The following is a 24,623-nucleotide window of genomic DNA, read 5'->3' as shown; positions in this document are numbered from 1 at the left end:
ACACACCCTATGCATTCTATGGCTTAAATAATATATTTAAATTTATCAAATACATATAAAAATTTAAGCATACTAATAAAAAGAGAAAGAAGTCAACTTACTATAAATTCTAAACTATCTAAATTGTTTGCTCATACGATGAATAAGTATTTATATTTACACTAACTGCATGTTTTCTATATACATATATTCTATGTATATTGTAAACGCATTCTAAAATATATTATTTTATTTTTCCATCAGCCTCTATTCCGAGGTACACATTCATATCAAATATATTCACTCATTCTCAAACTTACTTCAAACGAACCCTTAACTGTGTCTAGTTCATGCCCTCAGCTAAATTCCTATCTAAATATTGCTACACACACAGCTATCTCTATCTCTCTTACTCACACACACACTGCCACAAATTCACAACAATTTCGTTACCTTTTCCCTCATCTGGTTATGCGCATAATTTGATTGCCAAAACGTTTATCAGCTTTAAACTTTATTATCGCAGACGCTGCGGCTCAGCAAACAGAGCTTTCGAATTCCATCAGATTTAACTCATTGTCGCAATAGCTAAAATATGGCATAAATATTTGATGTATGGAAATGCCAAAATTGTTGAGCGCTTGCAACCCTCACGGCAAACTGACTAAAAAAAAAAAAAACAAGGGAAAAAAAAACTCCTGTACGAGTGGAGTCGTAAATATTGCGTATACGCGCCGTGCTGGATTTGAAGCCCTCGAGGTGCGGAGCCACACTTGTCGGCTGGCAAAGCGCTAAACGTTGTTTGCCATTCGCATATCGAAGGTTATACAGCATGAAATCAGTGCCAGACGGCGGCAGCATCCACACGGGTGGTTTCCAGGTGGTTGCGAGCCACACAGCCACAGCCGAGACTTGGCGGCACATTTAAATGTAGCTGCCGGCTGTGTACGGGGAGAGAGAGAGAGAGAGAGATAGATGTTGGGAGATTGGTTTGTTGGGTGGCTCGCTTACAGCGCGCACAGACAGTCAAAAATGTACGAAATGTCGAAGTTTGGAATTTTGTTAAACAGGAATTTGGCATTTGCCGGCGATAGGCATCTTGATAAAGTTCTAGCTGCCCGCAGCTAGAAATGAGTTGGCATTTGTCTTTAACTCGAAGGCAGTCCAACTGCTTTAAGAGCCAGACATTCTATTTTGGCCAAATGTATGGGCCAGGCGGTAGGTCGCCTGCCTGCCTGCCTGCCTGTTAATTTTCCGCTTGTGGTTTTTTATTTTGTCATTTTCCACTTTGTGGCTGGCAGCGCTTTCAAGGAGGACACCGCCCGGACAGCTAGCTGTGTAATTATCTGGTTATGTTGTGCTCGGTCCTTTCATGCTGTTGTCATTATTGCCTCGTCTTGCGGCCATATAATGTTGACATTTTGCTGGCAAGCTGCTTAGGCAGCGCCAAGCGGAAATTGCATAGAGGCGGAAGTAATAGGCAATGGCAGCGTACGCAGAGAGCTGGAAGCAAAACTTGTACGCTTGCCAGGCCAATTTGAACTTGTAATTAGCAAACTCGACTTTAACTTGAAAGTGCAACAGACAGGCGCACTAATCGAAGTGTGGCAAACTAAATAAGCGCTGCAAGTCGAGTGGCTCTACTGTGGGTGTGTGTGTGTGTGTGTATGAGAGTGTGGGTGGCTCAACCGCAGGCAACGTATCTATTTGAGGAGCTTGAACGAATTGCACTTCAATTACTTGTTTCAGTGCCGCAATTACCATTCATTTGGCCAACATAATGTGTCCTTGTCAACGCAGCACACACATGCACACACACACACACACACACATATATATAGACAGACACATTCTGTGGCTGCTGCTTGTTGGCACCTTTGCTTTGGCAATTTACACACGGCAATGACAATAATAAATCAAAAGTGAAAATGCAAATATTTTGCAGACAACTGCCAGACATTGCCGTGCCACCTTGCAAGCCAAAGCCAGTCCAGACGAACCACAGCCATCTGTGGCTCCCCATGCAGCTGAGTCCAGGCCAGAGGCAAAAGATTTATTGCAGGTGATTGCTGCTGCCAGGGGGTAGGTATTTCGACTGTAGTTTAGCTATTGCACAAACACACACACACACGCACACATAGCTATCAATAAATAATTGGAAAATGAATGCTTTGCTTATGCGAGATTTCAAAATGGTCCCAAAGACAATGGCAATGGTCTACTTAGTACGGCTAGAGAGCTATATACAATATATACCCAGTGGAGGGGGCGAATTAAACTTGTCTGCTCTGCGACCATGATATCATCAATATTAAGCTATTCATGCCTCCGAGAAAGTCAACATTAAAGTTAATTTGATTAATTTATTTGAAAATATTCAATTCAATTTGTAAAATAGTCAATTGCTTCTATAAATCCTCTACGAATTTGAAGTACGCCTTTGTAACGAATTGCAATTTCTTACTGATTATCCAATCCAATTGCAATAGATAATCACCCGTTGGTATAGCATGTGGTAGGGTGTCCAACCTCAAAGAAAATTTCTGGACCAATATAATACCCTGTCAAAGAATAAAATCACATATGGTATGATACACTTGAAGTGAAAAACTATCACATTTTCCACTCACCTTGTAAGGACAACTGTGGTTTAAATTTGAATATTGCTTGAACATCTTGTAAACAATTATTGCAATGGGATTGTGGGGTTTCTTAACAAATTGACAAGCATCTAAGGATACTTTATAAAGCCATGGCTTGTAGCCATTTGCACGTTTAAATAACTGGCCACCAACCACCACATCTCTCTCAACTGGATGTAGCAATGTCAGATTCAGGTTAAAATACGTCATATTACGGCTAATAGCGTGCAGTCTGCATTCAGTAACGTCAATCCACGATTTATTGATTGTTTCGCAAATGAAATTTGTGAATTTAAATTGTACAGCTTGCTGTGAATGAGATTATATATGCATATATATATACTCATATGATTATAGAAGTGGGTCTCTCTCACATGCAGTCTTAACGCGAAAAATACTAGCACGATTCCAAACAAAATCGATCTGTTGTCCATCGCGTATAAATTATGTTTGATTTTAATTTTACTCTTTAATTTTATTTCAATGGCTTTAACAGACAATTATAAATACATTATTCGGCCCAATACACTCAATAAGTATACTCTGCTGATGGAATATACTAGACTTGCGCATTCAAAGGTCAAACTGTATGTAAAATAAAAATCACCACTCAAGTACTTGTAGGCGAAGTGGGCATGGTATCCAAAATCTGTAATTTAATAAATCTTCGTGTTCATCAAATGTATATACACAGTAAATCTGAAGTCTCCAGATCTGAAAGTGTTCAAATTAGGCAGAAAAAAACAAAATAAATTTATCGATTATTCTCAATAAATGGATGAGTTGGATGAGTTATCGAAAAATATGATAAACATGCAAAGTTTAGCTCTCTAGCTTTTATAACTTCTGAGATCAACTTGCTCATACAGACGAACCGACGGACGGATTAAGCTCGTCTGCAATGATTCCCTCTGCCTGTTACATACTTTTCACAAAACCAATTTAACCTGATTTCGCATTTCAATGGGTTCAGGGTATAAAAAAAAAAATAGGTAACTGGATTTTTTTTCACTCGCTTCAACGAATACAAATTGTTTAAAAATAATCTGAAAACCACATTGATTATCAACGCAGAGCATACAGCAATAAAGTATATGTTGCAGCTATCTATGGATCTCGTAAATAGGAAACCAAAGCTTATTGTTGCTGAATCTAGATTGTAATTCAAGGAAACCAAAAATTCGAAAATTAATTTTCTAGTTGGCATAACCCTAATATATATAACAAAAAATAATTTATATTCAATTAAATATGATATTAGAAATATATTAATATAATTATTTATACATTATAGATTATATAGATTATTTACAGTTTAAGATAATCGCTTAACGACCGTGAAATACATTAGATTCGATATTTCTATTATATTTTATATATTTGTATAATATTTTTCGATTGCTTAAAATATATATAAATTCGAAATTGTAGCTCTAAAATCTTAAGAGACTTGATTAAAAAACTTAACTTCTGTATTATTTTCATTATATGACTTATTGCTTTTATGTGTTAACAAAATAATGAGATTGAAAACTCTCTTTCTCAATTATAAGTTGATAAAAATTAAAGTTGCAAATCCATTTTATGATGTCAAAAGATCCTCAATGAAGGCAAAATATATATTCGTTTCCAATTGAGTCATATTATTAAACAGAAATTCCAATGCCAATAGATAATCACCAGTTGGCATTCCATTTGGTAATTTCTCGTGACGCAAATAGAATCCTTTTATTATGATCGGACCCTATAAGGCAGAAATTACTTCACTGAAGCTATTTAAAATATACCATTTGCTTACTTACTGAACTGTAGGGACAGGTGTGATTCAAGTTGCTGAATTCCTTGAACAGCTTGAAAACAATGATTGCAACAGGATTGTAGGGCCTCTTCAGGAAGCGACAGCCATCGATGCTTGTTGCGAAGAACCATGGCTTATATCCATTGGCTTTCTTGAATACTTGAATTTTGACAGTTACATAAGACACAGGATAATTGAGAGATAAATTCAAATTGAAAGTATTCCTATTGCGACTAATAGCTCGCAGTCGACACAAATGCAGACTGATCCAAGATTCATTATGATTGACGCAGACGGCATTCGTAAACTTGAATATAACGGCATCCTAAATACAATATTACAGAATCGAATTGAATTATATCATATATTTTATCCTTTACTCACATTTAAACCGAGATGCAGTGCCATTAATAGAAACAGCAGCCCAGATACAAGGAACTTGATGCCCATATCGAAGTATTGCGAATAACTTCCAGCAAAATATTACTAGATATTATACAAAGTAGTTATATGGCTCGTTTGTTCGTATATAATTATTGAGCAGTTATAATCGCTCAATTGGCTCATCAATGAGAGTTTGCAATTGGTCGCATTTCAGAGTTATTTCACATCTCAATAGACATGGCCAGCTGACCTTTGCTAACAATAGGGTGCAGAATATATTGATATATTGTGTAAGGGAGGCCCCAATCAGTACAATTTTAGAGCTACATCACTATTCAGCACAGAAATAGTCTAAATGAAATTTAATTAAGCTAATAATATTTATTTTAAATATTTACTTTATATTTTATATTTGCTTTCACTTATCTAGTCGACTCATAAATCCTCTACGAATTCAAAGTAATGCTTTGTTGTCAATTGCAATTTCATACTGAAAATCCAATCCAATCGCAAAAGATAATCACCCGTGGGTAAAGCGTGTGGTAGATTTTTCATATTCAAATTAAAATCCTGAACCGCTACATAGTCCTGCAAAAATACGCGTTGTGAGTTAAACAATAAATGGAAGTCTAATGCCTTTGCTACGTACCTCGATTGGACAGGTGTGGTTCAAGTTTGTATGTTTCTTGAACATCTTATAGACAATTATTGCAACTGGACTATAAGGTCTCTTTAAAAATCGGCAACCATCGATGGATGTCGTGTACAGCCACGGCTTGTAGCCGTTTGCACGTTTAAATATCTGAGCCTTAACCAGCACATCTCTTAAAACTGGATGCAGCAATGTCGTATTAAAATATAAATTCGTCACATTACGGCTAACAGCACGCAGTCGGCACTCGGTAACGTTAAGCCATGATATGTTGGCATTCTCACAGACGAAATTTGTAAATCTAAATTGTGCAGCGTCCTGTTGTATAATATTACACACGGTTACATATAATGTGTTATATAGACTTCAGGACTCACCAAAAGGTTTTGCGTTAAAAATATTATCAGCAGTCCAACAAAAATCGTTCTACAGTCCATCGTGTTTCGACGTCATTTGACTGTCATTAGATGAAGCTCCTCAATAAAAAGCTTAAATGGCAATTAATATTTTTATTTTGTATTTTGTATGGTCGACTAGACAGCTGTTTCCGCATAAAATCACTATATAATATGAATTACAAATATAAACCATAATATAAAGGAGTAATTAACTAAAACCGATCATTTGATTGGAGCATATAACATAATTATCATTGTAAATAATAGCCCAATAATTCATTTCAACAATCAGTAAAACGTGCCACTGGCAAACCTGATACCCTAACCAAGAAACCTCCAACGCGTTTAAGTACCTTAGCAAATGAAAAATCGTCAAGAACACTGTCAAAGTAGTTTTAGTATAATATACTAAAATTAATTATGTTGTATACATTTATGCGTGTCAGAAAATTATTTGAATATAGATATCGATTGACCATAGAGATAGTTATATGTTGTGAGTTGCATTCGGGGCTATTAAACGCCATAATTTCTGAGTGTAGTCCGTGTTCGATTTTTATTTGGAAGTGGCAATGTATTAAGTCGCCAGATCGTCTGAGTACGGCTCGAGGGCAGTTGAGCTGCAATAGTCGAGATGAGCACACATACTAGCAATTCACGAAGCTCCAGCGCCAAACACAAGATGACGACGCTTGCTGTGAAGAACCATGGCTTATATTCATTGGCTTTCTTAAATACTTGAATTTTGATAGTTACATAAGACACAGGATAATTGAGAGATTAATTCAAATTGAAAGTATTCCTATTGCGACTAATAGCTCGCAGTCGACACAAATGCAGACTGATCCAAGATTCATTATGATTGACGCAGACGGCATTCGTAAACTTGAATATAACGGCATCCTAAATACAATATTACAGAATCGAATTGAATTAAATCATATATTTTATCCTTTACTCACATTTAAACCGAGATGCAGTGCCATTAATAGAAACAGCAGCCCAGATACAAGGAACTTGATGCCCATATCGAAGTATTGCGAATAACTTCCAGCAAAATATTACTAGATATAATACATGTAGTTCTATGGCTCGTTTGTTCGTATATAATTATTGAGCAGTTATAATCGCTCAATTGGCTCATCAATGAGAGTTTGCAATTGGTCGCATTTCAGAGTTATTTCACATCTCAATAGACATGGCCAGCTGACCTTTGCTAACAATAGGGTGCAGAATATATTGATATATTGTGTAAGGGAGGCCCCAATCAGTACAATTTTAGAGCTACATCACTATTCAGCACAGAAATAGTCTAAATGAAATTTAATTAAGCTAATAATATTTATTTTAAATATTTACTTTATATTTTATATTTGCTTTCACTTATCTAGTCGACTCATAAGTCCTCTACGAATTCAAAGTAATGCTTTGTTGTCAATTGCAATTTCATACTGAAAATCCAATCCAATCGCAATAGATAATCACCCGTGGGTAAAGCGTGTGGTAGATTTTTCATATTCAAATTAAAATCCTGAACCGCTACATAGTCCTGCAAAAATACGCGTTGTGAGTTAAACAATAAATGGAAGTCTAATGCCTTTGCTACGTACCTCGATTGGACAGGTGTGGTTCAAGTTTGTATGTTTCTTGAACATCTTATAGACAATTATTGCAACTGGACTATAAGGTCTCTTTAAAAATCGGCAACCATCGATGGATGCCGTGTACAGCCACGGCTTGTAGCCGTTTGCACGTTTAAATATCTGACCCTTAACCAGCACATCTCTTAAAACTGGATGCAGCAATGTCGTATTAAAATATAAATTCGTCACATTACGGCTAACAGCACGCAGTCGGCACTCGGTAACGTTAAGCCATGATATGTTGGCATTCTCACAGACGAAATTTGTAAATCTAAATTGTGCAGCGTCCTGTTGTATAATATTACACACGGTTACATATAATGTGTTATATAGACTTCAGGACTCACCAAAAGGTTTTGCGTTAAAAATATTATCAGCAGTCCAACAAAAATCGTTCTACAGTCCATCGTGTTTCGACGTCATTTGACTGTCATTAGATGAAGCTCCTCAATAAAAAGCTTAAATGACAATTAATATTTTTATTTTGTATTTTGTATGGTCGACTAGACTGCTGATTCCGCTTAAAATATAGTATGAATTACAAATATAAACCATAATATAATGGAGTAATTAACTAAAATCGATCATTTGATCATTGTAAATAATAGCCCAATAATTCATTTCAGCAATCAGTAAAACGTGCCACTGGCAAATCTGATACTCTCACAAAGAAACCTCTAACGTGTTTAAGTACCTTAGCAAAGTAGTTTTAGTATAATATGTTAAAAATATGTATGTTGTATATATACAGTGCTTACAAACATTTTAATTGATTGCTTATTATTATAAGATCCTCTGTGAAAATAAAACACATATCCAAAGTTCCTGAGTTCAGATAATGAAGTATCACAATATATTTTGAATTTTCTGCATTTATGTGAGGTTGTACCGGTGCTATTAAATAATCACCAGAGTGCAAAAATAATAATAATTTTCAATATTATTTGCAAATCATTTATGCGTGTCAGAAAATTATTTGAATATAGATATCGATTGACCATATCGATAGTTATATGTTGTGAGTGGCATTTGGGGCTATTAAACGCCCTAATTTCATGTTTGTTTTTGTACCCTGAACCCATTAGGCGCGTGATTATACGTGCGTGTGTAGGCATGTGTACATAAAAGAAGTGCAGAATGAGTAGAATATCAGCTTAGAGGGTTCAGTGCATCTCCTAGTCAAGCAGTCTCGACTAGAGTTTTCTTACTTGTTTTATTTGGAAGTGGCAGTGTGTTGATCGCCAGAACGTCTGAGCACGGCTCGAGGGCAGTTGAGCTGCAATAGTCGAGATGAGCCCACATACTGGCAATTCACGAAGCTCCAGCGCCAAACACAAGATGCCGGCAAGTTCCGTTATAAAAGTGATTGCGTCAGTTGATGAATTAGCTATGAAGTTGAACGTATTACTGATGATATGTTCATATAGCAATCCTGTGATTTACTAATAGGGATTTACAAACAATCATCAGTTAAGAAACTGCATACTGCTAAAGAGCTCCTTTGGAGCCTAGCATACCATGGTACAAGCCTTAATATACATCGTTTGTAGTAGACCTCTTAATTTCAAAAGCAAATAAATAGGTTTCGATTTATCCAAAATACAAATAATAGATCGGATATTCTTAAATATTGAATAAATTTATAATTTAAATCATTTCTATTTTTTGTTTTAAGAGATTGCACTCAAGACAAACAATAATGCCTCTACAATTGTACTATCGCTAAAATGCCCTGAGTCGGTGCATTTGGGTTTATTGATTTATTAGATCCTCAACAAATGAGAAATATAAATCCACCACCAATGCTAATTTCTTTACTGAGTACCACTTGGATGCCACTAAGTATTCGCCAGTGGGGAATACTAGAGGAAGATTATCCGATTGAATACACAGATCCTTTATAAACATCGGCCCCTGAAAGATTTCAGCATGAGAGTTTTAATGAATCAAACATAAAATATAAATCGCTGGCACTCACCACGTAAGGGCACGTATGGTTGAAGTTGCTGTTGTCCTTCATGAGCTTAAATATTATAATTACTATCGGACTGTATGGCCTCTTTAGGAACTGGCAAGCATTGATTTTAGTCTTATATAGCCATGGCTTATATCCATTGGCCCTCTTGAATAGCTGAAACTCAACGGTCACATCATGCACCGGATAATGCAGAGTAGAAAAAAAATTATACACTGTTCGAGTCCGATTGATGGCCTTCAGTCGACACTCGTTGATGGTGAGCAATGTGGCATTCAAGGACTTACAAACCGCATTCGTAAATTTAAAGACCGATGCATCCTTAAATATGAAATAAGTTGCATTATGTGAAATCGTGTGCTTAGCTTCGACGTATACTCACACTGTGGCGTAGCACTATTGCCAGAAGTAAGAAAGTCATCAGCCTGGGCTCCATCGCACTGGCAGTCAAATTGATTTTAACCAGCTTCAAATGTATATGAAATCTCATTCGTACTCTTCGCTTGATCAATTTTCACTAATATTAAAAAAATTGCTTCTTGTTTTTGTTTTTGTTTTTGGTTTTTTTCTCATTACAAAGCTAATGATCCTGTTATGAATTTCAACAAATGACTAAATAGTGCGGCTCAAAATATAATAGTTTTAATTGGCATTACAAAACTTGCATATAATTAGCTAATTTAAAATATAAATATTTTTGTATATATAACTGACTTAACTTAATATTAAAATTAATGTTAAAAGTATTTAATTCTCTGAGGCACTTGTAAGCAAAAATCTAGCTTAATTTTAGAGCCAACCACTTAAAGTTTTTCGGATATGTACATAGTTAAACTTTAGGCCTGCCTACGTGGCTTGCCCATTGTTGCATGACCAAATTCAAAAATAGCAATTTTATAATTAACTTTGCTGTTTTTGGACCATAACCACACACGTGCTTCACCTGTATTTGAAAAGAAAAATCTATATGTGTATATAATTATTTATTTATTTATTTATAATGATAATTAGATGTCATTTGAAATTCGTTCATGTGTTCAGCATTTCATGAATAGTGTTTCGACTTACCAATAGAATTGTGAACGTTGTTTGTTGCTAATCCTAATCTTCGAATGTGATAGATCATGAACAGATCTTGACTGTGTCCTTTCCAACAACGGATGATTCAGGTTCGAATAATCTTTAAAGCTACCAGAGAATTTCAGGGTCTTTTTAAGAATTTACAGCCATCGAATTTGAGCTTATATAGTCAGGGCTTATAGCCGCTTATAGTCACCTTATTGAAGAACTGCGCCTCAAGCGCAGCATCGGTGATCGGATAAAGAAGTGTTGAATTGAAATTATATGTAGTTACATTACGACTCACAGCCCTCAGTCGGCACTCTGTGATTGCAATCGGGGTCTTATTGAAATGCTCACAAACCGCATTCGTGAACTTCATTATAGATGCATTCTACAAAACAGAAATGTTTTCCATCAATTATAGACTTGATTGAGTAATTCTGCTAATACGCTCACACTGGATCAAATGAATAAAAGTAATCACAATTTGATTTGCATTGTAATAGAGTCTAGTTGAAACTGAATATGAATTTCATATCGAGTGTTGTACACGCTGCCAAGATCATTTTTAGTATGGCAATTTATAGCTAACTGCTCATTATCTGTTATTTAATAGAGCAATTAAAGTAATTTCTTTCACTAACGTTTCTTGTCAATGATTGAACTGTTTCGCTTGGCTTCGATTGTTGCTTTAGCCATTTGATGTTATTAATGGCATCAGAAGCAAAACGCCACAATTAATATTAACAGCGAACACAAACTGTCAATACAGCTGTCGACCCGGACAGCCAGTTGACAATTGCAAATGAGGCAAACGAGGTGGGACTCTGGAGGGCGGAGTGGCGAGGCGGAGTGGAGGCGGGCATAAGCAAGCGAAGCCACTTGCTGCCTCGAAATAAACTCATTACAGCAATTTATGCAAAATGTTCAAACCGCAATTGAAAATCCATTTAAATGAAATGCCACCAAATGGCACACACACACACACACACACACACACAAACGCAAATACACCCACACACACGCAGAGAGGTCCTTTTTGGGCTGCAGAATGTGTGCAACCCCCAGCCAAATGCTGTGGTTGCTGTGTAGCTGGCGCCTGCCGCTTCCATTGAGGCATATGAATTCAATTATAAAACAGCGCCACCTTTGACGCGACGCCACAACAAAGCCATGGCAAGGGGTGGGGGCGTGGGGCGTGGGCGTGGTGCAAGGGGTTCGGCTGGCAGTGCCAGCTGTTGGTAAATAACATGCTCATGGCCATGGCTCTAATGAAACATTTCGGTTGTTTTTTTTTTTTTTTTCTTTTTTTTTTTGTCAGCCATTTGGGGGCGACAAAACTTGTTAATTTTATGCAGCGCACAGACAGCCCGGAGCTCGGTCAGGACATGGGCTGTCTGTGTGTCGCAGTTACACTTCCTGTGGCATTTGCATATTCCAATTTTATTTTTTCTGTTCGTTACTTTCCTTTTGGCCTAGCTAGCCTGCGCCTCGCAACTAGCACTAAAAAGCAAATGCCTAAAGGAAGTTTACATTTTGCAACCGCAGGTGGCTAACGATACGCGCCCCCAGCGTTCAAGCAACGCGCGGCTCTGCTCACCTGCCGCCGAATGGCGGAACAACATAAATAACACAAACAAAAGGCCAGGAGCCAGAGCCAGAGCCAAGAGTCGACTGGCCCACTTGACACCTCATAATAAAATTAAGTATACGCCACGCAAGCCGGTTCCACTATTACACGGCTTCGCTGCCTGACTCCTGCGCTGTCCGTTATTTATGCGCTCTCCAGGCGGTTTCCGGCTAACTGTATGCCTGTCCGCCTGTCTGCCCGTAGGAGACACAGGACGCGCTCAGCGTGCAGTCCTTCAGCTTTCGCTTGGCCTTTGAAGTTTATTTGCGTATTTCAAGTGCGACCGAGGCTCATTTCAATATTCAAGCGCGCTCAGTTGTTGGTTTATTGTTGTTGTTTTTATTGCCGCTGCCGCTACTGCTGCTGCTGCTGTTTAGTTATTGTCCTTTGTTGTTGGATGGCCTCGACAATTGTTTAACTAGTTGGTGTCAGTTATAATGAATTTTAAATTAAGTTGTTATTTTTGCCAGCATTAAACGCTGCTGCTGTTGTTCTTGTTCTTGTTGTTTTTGTAGCGAAAGCTGTTTGTTTGCATAATAAAGAGGATGACTAATGTTAATTAAACTGCAGCAGACAATGAGCGAGTGAGTTTGGGCCCTTTTAATTAAAAAGCGCAAGCAAAATTTCAGTGTGAAATTATGTAAGGCAATCGCAGTTAACTGCTGCTGCTCTATGCAATTCTCATGAATTCAAGTCTGTTTGCCAATCGAAATAAACTGCTGATCTTCTATGCAATTCTCATGAATTCAATTCGTTTATGTTCATTGTAAACCTATTTTATTGCGGAATGAAGCAGACTGAACGGCAATCAACGTTAACTTTTAACTGCTGCCTTTCTATGCAATTCTCATAAATTAGTCGGCAGGTCTTTAACTACGTCAGCTCATTGTTAGCATTACATTGTTTTTAACGGACCTAACACACACATCTTTAGACTATACTCAATTACATAAACTTAAATTCAAGCGAAATTAATGATATACAATCGATGTATAAGTCCTGCCCTTTTATGAGTTTATCATGCCTTTCTAAATCAATTTTATTACTCAATTTATTATATTTTATTAAAAATTTTAAGCTTATAAAACTGTTAGCTTGATTGATTGTATATTCAATTTATTGCAGCATACTTTTAGGCCGCACTGGAATTTGATAGTTCTCAATTTGGCTTTCAGCTATTTATAGCAAGCTTTGCAATTAAATAGAACATCTATAGCCCAGCTCACAGGCAACAAAACGAAACTAGATATTGCATGAGCTGCGCTTAAAACAACTAAGTGAAGCATTGCTAAGCATACAAAAGACTTAAAGCAAACAGAAATACGTCGCCCTCCCCACCCAGGCAACGCTACAAACTATTTGCACAGATGCCTCGCACTAGCTACACCTACAACTACAACTACAACAACAACAACAAATGCTATGACTACGACTATATCTACATGCCAACACTACAGACCGTAGTCCGGAGTACAAACAGCCAGATTAAATCCTTTCAAAATAACTACGCAAACGAATAGCATATGCAAATGCCCGGACTACAACGAGCTACAACAACTTTTTGCATTACTCAGATTGCCACGCCCCCGTGCCCCCGGTCTCCTGCTTCTCCTCCTTCTCCTTCTGCTGGTGCTGCCTGGCTTATGGCCCGAAAAGTTTTTGGCTTCCAGCTCATTTGTTGGTCACGCCACGCAACATGGTAAAATACGAATAGGATGCATTCAGCAGACTCTGAAACATGGCCAAAGTCATGGGGTAAACGTGGCCTGCCTTTATCTGAAAGGGAAAACCAGACTCCAAATGAAATGGAGCGCATGCACAAAAGCCTCGATTAGAATCTGCCAAATGAAATGCATGCGAGGCTCTCACTCACCACCAAAGGCCTTTGCGTTTGCATCAAAAAGATCAGAAGAGTTCTCCGAAAAGCCATTCCACACTCCAGCCACGGCACATTGTAAACAGCCTGAGAGACGCGCAAGCTCTGCAAAAGAGAAAAGCCGTTAATTGACTGAAGGTTCTTTTGTTTGTCAATCTCGGCTCAGCTAACCTCAATCATCAAATCGTTGGCACGATTGTAATAGGTGTAGAGCACATAGAGCATGGTCAAGATATACATGATTATTGAGATCATCTGAGTTTGCGATGTGATCTAGAAATGGATTAACGGCATATAATAAACTGGAATAGTGGAAATTTGAGAAACTCAACTATATTTAAACAGAACAGTAGCGCACATATAATGCCGCCAAAGATCAGAGCCTCGGCCCCTATGATATAGCTGATCAGTGCTGTCAAATTACGCACATATCTGGAATTGAGGTCAGAGAGAAACTGTTACTTTTTAATGTTAATGCTTATGTTAGATTATTAATGCTTATGTTAGATTATTTACGAGGTACTGTAAGCATAGTTGAGTTTGAAATGAGCTGGAATATAAGTTCAAATAAGCAGAACATAATAACATAATAAAACGATATGGAAACTGCGACTCATTGAGATTATGAGGAAAGCTAAATATATAGATACTTATATTTATATGTATATCATTAAACTTATTTATAGCAGCTTGGCTATAGGTTAGTCATAGTCATATACGCATGTGACTTCAATATTAAATTAAATATGCTTATAAATAAATCCATTCCATAATCTAACTGAGAAATCGGTTTCAGGATAAATATTTTATGCACTTATTTCATTTATACTTGTATATTTTTAAAGCACACTATATAGAAATATATTATGTGAAACTACATGATAATCCTACAATATGGTTGGTATTTGTAAGTCTCTGTAACATTAAAAAAAAATTGATGAAAAGGTATTCTCCCACTTTTAATGGGTGCAGTGTATAGTGAGACTCGACATCTACAGTACCTGGCAATGGTAATGTGCAATTGAATGCAAGCAATCAACATTTGATAGCGCTGCTCCTCCGTCTGCAGCTGGCCGATGCGTGACAACTTGTGGGCCAATATCTGCAGCAAGGCCCGGCCAAAGAGCGCAAAGGCCGCAAATAGACTGACAAAGGGCATGTACATCATGGAGAGCACCACGGGAGTGGGCAACTGCAGCACATAGAATATCTGGTAGACGGGTGTGCGCTGCATATCCATGCCCGGCAGGGCAACGCCAAACGGATGGGCTGTTGGCCAGGTGGGGGCGTATTCATTACTGTTAAGCTGGAAAGCCTATCAAACATTATCCGCTTACTGCGTTGCTCCAGAAACAAAGCAAAGATTAGTGCGCCCAAAATGTCCAGAAACGAGGCCGTCAAATTGAATATGGCCAGGCGACGCGACTCGGCCACGGCCATGGCCAACAGATTTCGACTGCACTCATCGCTGGATGCCTCGATCTCCCGATAGATATGCGTCAATTGCTCCAGAAACTTCTCAAACGCCAAACGCTTCCACATGACGAACAGCGTGCGCATCAGGGCATTGAGTATGGCCGAAAAGAAGAACAGATTCAGTATGAAGGCAGGCAGATCGCCCCACATGCGCAGCAAGAAGATGAACTGCATCAGATTCATCAGGCAAACGGGCAACACAAACGCGTACTTCCGCCAGCGGGTCGCCGGACTGGGATAGAGCACCGCCAGACGCCGCCAAATGCCCACGTTGATGGCCACCAAAGCAATATCCTCAGCCATTACCGCACCACTTTGCACAACTTCCGGCGTGGAGCACCACTCGACACTGTGGCCCCCGAGTGCTCGGCAAATGTCTTTTATTGGCGCACTCGCAAGGCGTTTAACCAATTGTCCTCTGGCAATTGGAGGCGTTGCCCTTAGCCTATAATTTGCCAAATTGGCTGTGCGACAATGCAATGCAATGGAAATGCAATGGAAGTGCCAAAGTAAGGGCTAAATTTCCATTTTGTGACAGTTAGCTATTCACTTCGTAATGTAATTGTAGCTAGCAAATCTTTGAATATATAATCGAATCTATATATAATTGGATTTTAATGCAGTGAATTATATAATAAGTATGCATTTATATATCTCATGTAATATGCATTGTTGTAAAGGAAGAAGGAAATGACCTTGAGATTCAAGAACGTTTAACCTGGCGGAGTATAAGCGAGTCTAATGATAATTGGATTAATAAATCCCTAAGAGTCCCTAGAAATATATAATAGACAAGATATCACAGGAAGGTGAAAAAAATTATCTAAAAAGAACAAAAATAAAAAACAAAAAAAAAATAAACAAACAGAAAAAAAAAAAAACAAAAAGTAATTTTACAAAATTAAAAATATATATATGTATAATACTTTTTTTTTAATTAAAAATGAACAGGTAATATAAATCCAAAATTTCAATCTAAAGCTGTGAGTGAAATTGGATAATATGTTATATTCTCAAAAATGCTGAAAATTAAAATTGTATTTAAGCTTCAATGTTTCCTTTAATACATACAAAAAGTCCTTGGTACAACTGATGCCAAGAAGATTAAGGATTAAATCGCAAATTGTGCTCTGCATATGCAAATCCGTATTTAATTTAAGCATCGATTTTCCACACGTACAGAGGACATCATCAGCACAAAAATGTGCCAGGCGCTGCTGTTCGGTTGCTATTCGAATATCCCTTCAAAAAGCTAACGAGGCGATAACGTGGCCAGCAGCAATCAGGCAGTGGGCCAGGCAATGGACCAGGCTGTCCGGCAGTGCGGCGATAGGCAGACATGACTTATTAAACAATAAAAGCGGATTATCCGTAAACAACTGAGCAAACATGCCAGAGCCAAATATTTGGACCCGAACCGCTCGCTTATCATGTGGACAGCGGCCAGAGACAAAAACAAACAGAGCGAGAGCGACAGAGGCAGAGCGAGAGGAAGAGAAAGAGGGAGAGAGAGAGAGAGAAAAAACAATATAAAAATCAACAAGCGACTGGCATAACATAATTCAACAACAATGCCAGCTCAGCAAATACGGCGGGAAATTAAAATAAGACCTGGGCAAAGGCGCAGGCACAGGCACAGGAGCCGGCACTGGAACAGGACCTTGGGGTAGACCAAGCCCATAAAGGCACACATTATGGCCACTTAACCGCGCGTTATGCCGCAAAAAGGCAAAGGACAAAGCCAAATGCTCAAGCCGAAAAAGTGCCTGCGTGTGTGTGTGTGGGCGTCTGTGGCGTATGCGCAATATTTTGTGCAAACATTACTAAGGGCGAGGCCAGACCAGGCCAGGCAGCAGACCGCAGTTTGCCCACTCCGCTGCCAGGCAACATGCAATGTCAGTTACAGCTGCTCATGCAAGGCGCTGCACATAAATCAAAGGACAACCAAAGGACGTAAGTATCTGGTCGAAAAATGCATTTTGAAACAGCAGCCAGAATTTATTATAAATTAAAAGCTAAGCTCAGCCAAATGGACGACATTTAATTATCACATTTTGTGCAGCAGCACAATGGAGCACACACATCAAAGGACAGCACACACACACACAAGCTTGGTCCTCGTCCTGTTAACCCTATAAGCCACAGACTGACATTAATTACGTATACTCTCAGCTGCTTGGCTGCGGCTCCGGGCTCCGATTTGCAGCTGAACTTGTATAAAATTAATATCAAGCAATTAACAGCAAATTCCGTTGTGATTTAAAGGATTCGTCTGTCCCTTATGGAGGCACTGCTTAAGTGTGGCAACTCAGCAGCCGCCTCCTCTTTCGATGGACGCCCGCAATTGTGTGGGCGTGTCAATATTGACTTTAACACAATTCTAGTGGGCGATAGCTAAGCAGCTTTTTGCCAATTAAGCAGCTCACAGTAGCTTATTTTTGCTTGATGAGAGTGAAAAAGAGAGAGAGAGAGAGGGTGAGAAAGAATCAGAGAAACAGTATACAGCTAGGCAGAGAGAGAGAGAGAGAGAGAGAGAGAGAGAGAAAGGTAAAGTGCAGGAGGTAGATGGAAAGAGAGCGAGAGATAATGAGAGAATTGCCTAGAAAGCTGAAATTGTTTTGCTAAGCTTCTAATTTGGCATTGGTCTATTGTTGGGCGTAAATTGCAAAACTAGAGATGGGCAAATGGCGTGAACTATCGTGCGTAAAATTCGATAGGCTAAAATGAATCAATTTTCTACTGCACTTAATTAGTTTTTTATATATTTAAATTATTGTATATATACGAATAGATTTTTGATAAATTTATTTGTTTTGTGAACTTGTTTATTTACTTTGTAATTTTATTTTTATAAAAAAAATAAGACAATCAATATTGTAAGGGTTATTGCTGCAAATTTTTTTATTTTTATTATTATATGTATTTATTACTGCTTTTCACCTTTTACTTTTCAAATTATATGTATATATTCTCCCCTTCATACCACATCTCTAGTCCACCTCTAGCTCTCAGTTGGCCTTTGCATCAGCTGTTCCAAGACACTCTCTGTTCTGGCCCCCCTTTTTAACAAGAACGAGTCAAGCAGCCTGGCTAATACGGCTTAGTTTTGTTAACGATTTGCAAACACGTGTGACTTGCTGCCACAGTCCCAATGCCGATTGCCGACTGCCGAACCGAACCGCCTTCAATTCCAATTCTAATGGCGATTGCGAGCAATCCCCCCCTTCGCAGATAAACAACAACAATGAAACATTCGCTTTGATGATATCTAGACATGCTAGATTTGGAGCTATGTCATCATATCCCGCTCTGACTTATGGATGTGGGCAGCCCGTGAATAAGTCAACATAAGATAATGCGATGTGATTGTTTACACAAAATAAAACCATGCAGTAAAATGTATATACACACATTTCTCTAAGAGCAAAAAACAAAGTTGCAATTCGCTCCCAAATTGGCCTTGAGATAATGACTGCATACTGCTGAAACTTGAGCTCTATATAAATTAATATATTTTACACAATATAGTAATGGAAAAAATTATAAAAAGTAATAAATTTAACAGGAGCAAACGATTTGATTTTAATATATAAACATAATTTTCAATATATATATTTTTATGTATTTTCATAGTCCTAGGTATATATGTAGTCCTAGGTATATATGTATATGTGTAGAAAAATAACAATGCTGATAAGAATGTCTAAAATATGTTTTAAAATATTTTTGTTCTAAATTAGTATTCTATACATTTAAAAAATAATAAAAATAAATAAATATAACATATGTATCTAATTTAATTAAAATATATAGAATTATATATAATAATTTTATATAGTCATATCTTATTAATATTTCAGCAGTTTTATCTGAGAGCGTATAAATAGATATGTATGATATTAATACATATAGTAATGTACATATATAGTTAATCTGTATCTCGCTTGCTTTCTTTTTTTTTTTTCTTTTTTTTTTTTTTTTTTTTTTTTTTTTTGCCGGCACTGTTATAAATTAGTTGCCTTAAGTGCCCAAGTAGAATAATTTGAGAATCTTTGTCAGATATGATAAAAATTTCATTATACAATAACAAAAACATTAAAAATAGTAATGGTTGTTTAATAAATAATAATTTGTATATATTTATACCGTGTACTTACTCTGTGTAGTTTCTTAAAAATGATTAGTTATGATTTCTAATTAGTCATAAAGAAAAAATATTTCATTTGTCACCTTATTTTTTATGGAAATACATATTCATAGTTGCTTTATTTTAAATTACAAATATTTTCTGCTTGATGTTGCTTCAACCGAGCGAGCGAATAGATTACTCACTGAGTGCATTGTCGCTACAGAAGGAACTAAGTACAGAAGCATATGTACACACAGACATATGTACATATTCGTATACATATATACATCTCTATATTATATAATATTGGTGCAATGAGGGCCTACTTTGGTGTCGCTGAGTTTCTCTTTGTCTGACCCACATCTCATAAAGTATGAGGGTCTCCGGATGCGAGCTACGGCAGATTACAGCCCACCTGAGTCACCACCTTGGAGGCGATATTGCTGGCCAAACGGACGCACTCGGTCAGCGAACGTTTCTCCAGCCAGGCGTGCAGGAAGCCCGCAGCAAATGCATCGCCAGCTCCTGTGGCATCCACCAGCTGCTCGGCGCGTTGTGCTCTGAAATCCTCGAATCGCAAATCGCCGGGTGGTGCCCGCTCTGCCACATAGTTGGTGGCTAGCTGCACTCCTGCATCGCCGTTTGTGATTAGCAGGATCTTGGGCTGGCCCAACTCCAGCAGCTGGCGGGCCAGCTTCTCCACGGTCTCACAGCCGGCTACCTCGGCCAGCTCCTGAAACTCCTGCCGATTACCGAATATGAACATCGCTCGCCGCGCCAGCTGCAGCATCTCCTCCGGATGCTGGCGCACTATGTAGGGAGCACTGAGATTCAATGCCAGATAACGACGCTCCCGCACCAGGTGCAACAGTATATAGCCACAGACCTCTTTACGGTACGGCACAAAGAAGCCCTCCACATAAAGAATTTGCTTACGCTCAATGGGTCGCAAAAAGCTTTGTGTGTCATGCAAAGCAGCGCGCTTCAGCTCTTGAACAGAGAAGTGGGCGGATGCGCCGATGTTGGCGTAGAGCGTGGGACTGTCTTTGTACATGAGGCACACACACTGCCCCGTATGCACATCGTCAACCACCTGCAGGCGGGCCTCGATGCCGCGCTCCAGCAGCAGGGAGCGCAGCTCCTCTCCATGCTTGTCGCTGCCAATCGAGCCAAAGAACTGGGCATCTGTGCCGAGCTGTTTCAGAATACGCACCGTATTCAATGCGGAGCCGCCTGGATTGATTAAGCAGATGGAGCTAAAAAAAAAAAAAAAAAAAAAAAAAAAAAAAAAAAAACATACAAAAATATAGAAATATATACTTATTTCAATTAGCAACTGTCTGAGAATGAGTTACCCATTAGCTGCATCTGCGGCAATTTTGTTCAGCTGCTCCAGATCCATTTCGCCCTTGGAGCCCAGCTTCAGATCATAGCGTTGCAGCAGCTCTGGCTCCTCTAGCTTCACAGTGCGATCCAGTAGAACATTGCCGAAGCAAACGACCTTGCGGGGCCTGCCCAGAAGTTGAAATCAATTTACATTTAGTCAATTTCCAGTGGGGAAAATCCCGATCACGCATACTCACGTATCATAACTAATTTGTGCGGCATCTGAGGGCTCATCGGCTCCAAAGATTTTCTCATAGACAGATTGCAGGTACTCCATTGTATTTAAAATCGATTCAACAAACGAAATTTCCCCTCTCCAATGTCTGAAGGCCGCGCTCTATTTCAAAAATTTCGCTGCTCTGGCGGTTCCGTCACTTCCGTCAGCCAGCGACGAACTGAATGCTCGAGCCGGTTTCGCTGTGAGTATTTATATGTATATACCATATATATAATTGTATATGTACTTCCATTCCCATGCTGAATTACTTTGAAACTCACACAAAGAAAAGGTCTGAAACTTCGTTTATTGTTTCGCTTCTGTTCTTGTTGGTATTGTTGTTGTTGTTGTTGGTGGTCATATTTTTAGATTTTTGGCTGCTTTTTCTTCGACTTCTTTTCGTTCTTCGTGCGGTCTTTTGATTACATCACAGAGCTTTTCACCGTACCAGACAATGTGGGATTTGTTCTAATGAGTCACCCTGTACCGCCTTTTAAAGTTCAAATTGAAAAACATCAGGTATGCGTTAAATTGCTCTATTATAACAATAATTGTTGGTATTAGAATAATACAATTCCGCAACGTGCAAAAAAGAGTCTCTGCTTCGGGTCTTATTCAACACTGATTTCGCATAAGGTCAGCTGTTAGCTGGCATTTGTTTATGTATAAGAAGCAGCAGAGCTTTGTTCGTTTACCGGCAAAACAAATGCCTAAGCAAAAGCTTTCGACTTAACCTTGAGCTTTTGTGAGCGAAATGTGCTGCCAACTTGCTTAAAGTGGAAAAAATCCGTTAGAAATGCTTGATGGTTGCTTATTTAAATACAAAAATAGGAAATTTTAGCTTAAAGCACTTGAGCCACAGGGAAATTTTTCTTGTGGTTATTGAAAAGTTAGAATGAAATATTCGATGAATATTGAAAATGCTCATATTTAAAAAATAATAATAATAATGTTGGTGAAAAAATAATTGAATTTCTATTTCAAGTTTTCAAGAAAGCTAACTATAAGAAAACATCCTAATAAAAATTTTATTCTTGAATGTAAATCCATAATTTTTTTTTTTAAATTGCCTTTATATATAAGAAATTAGTTTAGGAGCTTACACTAATCTTCTACAATAAAACTCCAAATATATTATCATTTTCATAAATGGAAATTTAAATACTATAATGAAATCTACAATCTCTTTGGGATTTACCACGCAGAGTAGTATATTTTTAGTTTTTTATACGATAACAAATCCCCAATCCCCTGCAAATATGCGCTTCAATCATTTGGGGGAACTTTTTTCATATGCATACACAAACCGTTTTCTTTTTTGTGTGCAGCGAAAAAGTACAGAAACTGTGCGTAGATAAAAAGAGTCTCTGGCATCTCTGCATCTCAAGACATTGGGTCTTATCATAAAGCATTCAACCTCATTCTGCTCTGGGGTTTACCCAATACTAAGAAATTCCCCTTAAACACATATCTTGCACATACATAATTGCAGCTTGAAAACTTGACCAGGCTTTAAACTCTCACAGTGGCGCTCTTAACTGGTCTTGAAGCAGCGCACGTGAGTGGAAACGCGACTCAGTCAAAGCGAACGCAAAGCGCGTCAGGTATTGCAATCGACCTTTGGACTTGCCTTCCATATCGGTATGGATCCATAAAAATACGTATGTACATTGAGCGTTGGTGTATAGGTGTGTATACGCGTGTGTGTGTGTGTGTATTTTAAAGGGAATTCGAGTAAACCTGTTTTCTGCCTCAGCCATGCACCGGCCAGTCCATCGCTGAGTGACAAGATTTGGTATTTTGAGTCATGTCGAACATATTTTTAGTTGAGCGGCATGACTCAGCGCGAATGTGAGAATTCCATCATTAGCCATGCGACGGCCACTTGTTTCGGTGTGGCATGTAGCAGTCAATACGCCAAGCCGAACAGGTAGAAGCTATGCGAAGCCCCGACCTATTTTCCATTGTGCATCATGAGTTATTCGCATGTAACTGAAACTCAACTACAGTGATATCCGATATGTGTTTTTCTTTACCTTCTTTCATATATTTATTTCGCATCCATCAGGAAATTTAACATGAATATAGTCTATGGACTAATTGGATTAATTAATGTACTATTTTCATTATATTGCTTCTATTGCAAAGGAAATTTCGAGATTAAAATATGCAGTATATACAACGAATTACTTATATATCTAGAATGTTCAGCAGGAAGAAGTCTTAACTTGGCTAAAATCTTAAAATTTCAAAATATCAATAAATATACCACACAAAAATTGCCTGTGTACTACAACGACTTGTTAATAAAATATAATATACACTTTTAATTAATTTAAAAAAAAAAAGCAACATATGGGTCATGCTTCAAAAAAAAAAATAAATAAATAAAATTAAAAAAAAAAATAAGCAATATAATATAAAAGTTTAAAAAAAAAAACATATAAATAATATAAAAAGCATCAAGAAACTTCTCATAAATAAATAAAATTTTCTTGACATTTTTTGAAAGCCTTTATGATATACATAAATAATATAATTTATTTTGAAATACAAACAACATGTGCTTAAAATAAAAATTCACCCGTTCACAATAACAAAGCTTTGGGCTCAAAATATATTTTTAAAAAAATTTTTAATTTCTTTATTTTTTATTTTGGGGGCAAATCTGTCACGAAAATACAGTTGCTTAATTTGACTGCACTTTAAAGTAGAGTTCACTGTAATTGTTGTTGTAGTGCACTTTACCGTTCGTCAACAACACTGAGGCGTGGCTGAAGTTCATTGGCCATACAAAATTGGCGCGCAAATTCTGTGGCCTGATCCAAGATATATAAGTATAAATATAGTATTCCATTTGCTGTTCTCTTTTCCTTGTTATTGTTATTGTTTCTTACGCCTCAATTGTATTTTTGAGCTGAGCTAGGCGAAAATTTGCAAGCCGTGTTTTTCGTTGTTTATGCGCAGCAAGTTAACAATATTTATATTTAGACTTCAGATAGGTCAGTGTTTTCGAGCAGATCTTTATGTATGGAAGATATACCGGGTGATTAACCGCTTGCCCCAAAAATGCCAACTAAACCCTTTTCTCTATGCACTTTTTTCATATTTGTTTACGGACAGTTCATTGAGTTCAACACATATTGCACATCAAATTATAAATTTTGTTTTTCCAAGAAGTTCATTAAACTTGATTGGCTTGGCTGTTTAATGTGGGAACTTAATTTCGCCTTGGTTTTTTGGTAAGGAAGGCAGCTAGAGTTATAGCTGGCCTAAGTGAAACAAAATAAATTCCTTGGTGACTTCCAAGAAATACGCAAATCACTTCTAAGTTGTCGTACATTCAACCTAAATGTGTATAACTTTACCTCATCAA

The 24,623-nt window shown here is 37.8% G+C and overlaps 5 protein-coding genes across 5 annotated transcripts; all 5 read right to left on the bottom strand.

Moving 5' to 3' along the window:
- Positions 1–2,387: 2,387 nt before the first annotated feature.
- On the bottom strand, positions 2,388–5,497 carry LOC149268389 (uncharacterized). Its single transcript, XM_089469968.1, has 5 exons — positions 5,453–5,497; positions 5,328–5,391; positions 4,424–4,578; positions 2,610–2,930; positions 2,388–2,540 (listed from the first exon to the last, which is right to left on the bottom strand). Exons 1-5 carry the CDS (start codon positions 5,495–5,497, stop codon positions 2,388–2,390), a joined length of 738 nt encoding a protein of 245 aa, XP_089326094.1.
- Positions 5,498–7,249: 1,752 nt separating this feature from the next.
- LOC149268388 (uncharacterized) lies at positions 7,250–7,922 on the bottom strand. Its single transcript, XM_089469965.1, has 3 exons — positions 7,844–7,922; positions 7,464–7,784; positions 7,250–7,402 (listed from the first exon to the last, which is right to left on the bottom strand). The coding sequence occupies exons 1-3, from the start codon at positions 7,901–7,903 to the stop codon at positions 7,250–7,252; spliced, it is 534 nt and encodes a 177-aa protein (XP_089326091.1). The 5' UTR covers positions 7,904–7,922.
- Positions 7,923–9,179: 1,257 nt separating this feature from the next.
- LOC108614847 (uncharacterized) lies at positions 9,180–11,948 on the bottom strand. Its single transcript, XM_018009068.2, has 4 exons — positions 10,748–11,948; positions 9,854–9,973; positions 9,475–9,792; positions 9,180–9,410 (listed from the first exon to the last, which is right to left on the bottom strand). Exons 1-4 carry the CDS (start codon positions 10,910–10,912, stop codon positions 9,249–9,251), a joined length of 765 nt encoding a protein of 254 aa, XP_017864557.2. The 5' UTR covers positions 10,913–11,948; the 3' UTR covers positions 9,180–9,248.
- A 71-nt stretch (positions 11,949–12,019) lies between these two features.
- On the bottom strand, positions 12,020–15,983 carry Or43a (Odorant receptor 43a). The gene is made up of 6 exons (XM_018013164.2): positions 15,377–15,983; positions 15,041–15,308; positions 14,372–14,471; positions 14,211–14,312; positions 14,037–14,144; positions 12,020–13,939 (listed from the first exon to the last, which is right to left on the bottom strand). The coding sequence occupies exons 1-6, from the start codon at positions 15,816–15,818 to the stop codon at positions 13,835–13,837; spliced, it is 1,125 nt and encodes a 374-aa protein (XP_017868653.1). The 5' UTR covers positions 15,819–15,983; the 3' UTR covers positions 12,020–13,834.
- Positions 15,984–19,463: 3,480 nt separating this feature from the next.
- Positions 19,464–21,880, bottom strand: Adk3 (Adenosine kinase 3). The gene is made up of 4 exons (XM_089470533.1): positions 21,529–21,880; positions 21,228–21,447; positions 21,000–21,155; positions 19,464–20,900 (listed from the first exon to the last, which is right to left on the bottom strand). Exons 2-4 carry the CDS (start codon positions 21,305–21,307, stop codon positions 20,039–20,041), a joined length of 1,098 nt encoding a protein of 365 aa, XP_089326659.1. The 5' UTR covers positions 21,308–21,447; positions 21,529–21,880; the 3' UTR covers positions 19,464–20,038.
- Positions 21,881–24,623: the final 2,743 nt, after the last annotated feature.

This window comes from Drosophila arizonae, chromosome 5 (genome assembly GCF_054131065.1).
Source record: "Drosophila arizonae isolate 15081-1271.41 chromosome 5, UAZ_ARI_1.0, whole genome shotgun sequence".
Classification (NCBI taxonomy): domain Eukaryota; kingdom Metazoa; phylum Arthropoda; class Insecta; order Diptera; family Drosophilidae; genus Drosophila; species Drosophila arizonae.
The sequence above is the reverse complement of the archived record's forward strand: the minus strand, read 5'-3'. Positions and strand labels throughout refer to the sequence as shown.

Bases quoted from the DNA above. Each gene is read 5' to 3' on its own strand.
- LOC149268388 (XM_089469965.1), bottom strand. From the start codon at position 7,903: ATGGACTGTAGAACGATTTTTGTTGGACTGCTGATAATATTTTTAACG. The intron at 7,785-7,843 runs GTGAGTCCTGAA...ATTATACAACAG, and splicing joins TTTTAACGCAAAACCTTTTG to GACGCTGCACAATTTAGATT. The intron at 7,403-7,463 runs GTACGTAGCAAA...GTATTTTTGCAG, and splicing joins ACCACACCTGTCCAATCGAG to GACTATGTAGCGGTTCAGGA.
- LOC149268389 (XM_089469968.1), bottom strand. From the start codon at position 5,497: ATGTTCAAGAAACATACAAACTTGAACCACACCTGTCCAATCGAG. The intron at 5,392-5,452 runs GTACGTAGCAAA...GTATTTTTGCAG, and splicing joins ACCACACCTGTCCAATCGAG to GACTATGTAGCGGTTCAGGA. The intron at 4,579-5,327 runs GTGATTATCTTT...TCAAAATTCAAG, and splicing joins ACCACACGCTTTACCCACGG to TATTCAAGAAAGCCAATGGA.
- LOC108614847 (XM_018009068.2), bottom strand. From the start codon at position 10,912: ATGAAGTTCACGAATGCGGTTTGTGAGCATTTCAATAAGACCCCGATT. The intron at 9,974-10,747 runs GTGACTATAAGC...AAATTGATCAAG, and splicing joins AGGCGCAGTTCTTCAATAAG to CGAAGAGTACGAATGAGATT. The intron at 9,793-9,853 runs GTGAGTATACGT...TTCATATTTAAG, and splicing joins CAATAGTGCTACGCCACAGT to GATGCATCGGTCTTTAAATT.
- Adk3 (XM_089470533.1), bottom strand. From the start codon at position 21,307: ATGGAGTACCTGCAATCTGTCTATGAGAAAATCTTTGGAGCCGATGAG. The intron at 21,156-21,227 runs GTGAGTATGCGT...ACTTCTGGGCAG, and splicing joins GCACAAATTAGTTATGATAC to GCCCCGCAAGGTCGTTTGCT. The intron at 20,901-20,999 runs GTAACTCATTCT...TTTTTTTTTTAG, and splicing joins GCCGCAGATGCAGCTAATGG to CTCCATCTGCTTAATCAATC.
- Or43a (XM_018013164.2), bottom strand. From the start codon at position 15,818: ATGGCTGAGGATATTGCTTTGGTGGCCATCAACGTGGGCATTTGGCGG. The intron at 14,313-14,371 runs GTTGAGTTTCTC...ATCCATTTCTAG, and splicing joins TACTGTTCTGTTTAAATATA to ATCACATCGCAAACTCAGAT. The intron at 14,145-14,210 runs GTTAGCTGAGCC...TCTCTTTTGCAG, and splicing joins CCAACGATTTGATGATTGAG to AGCTTGCGCGTCTCTCAGGC.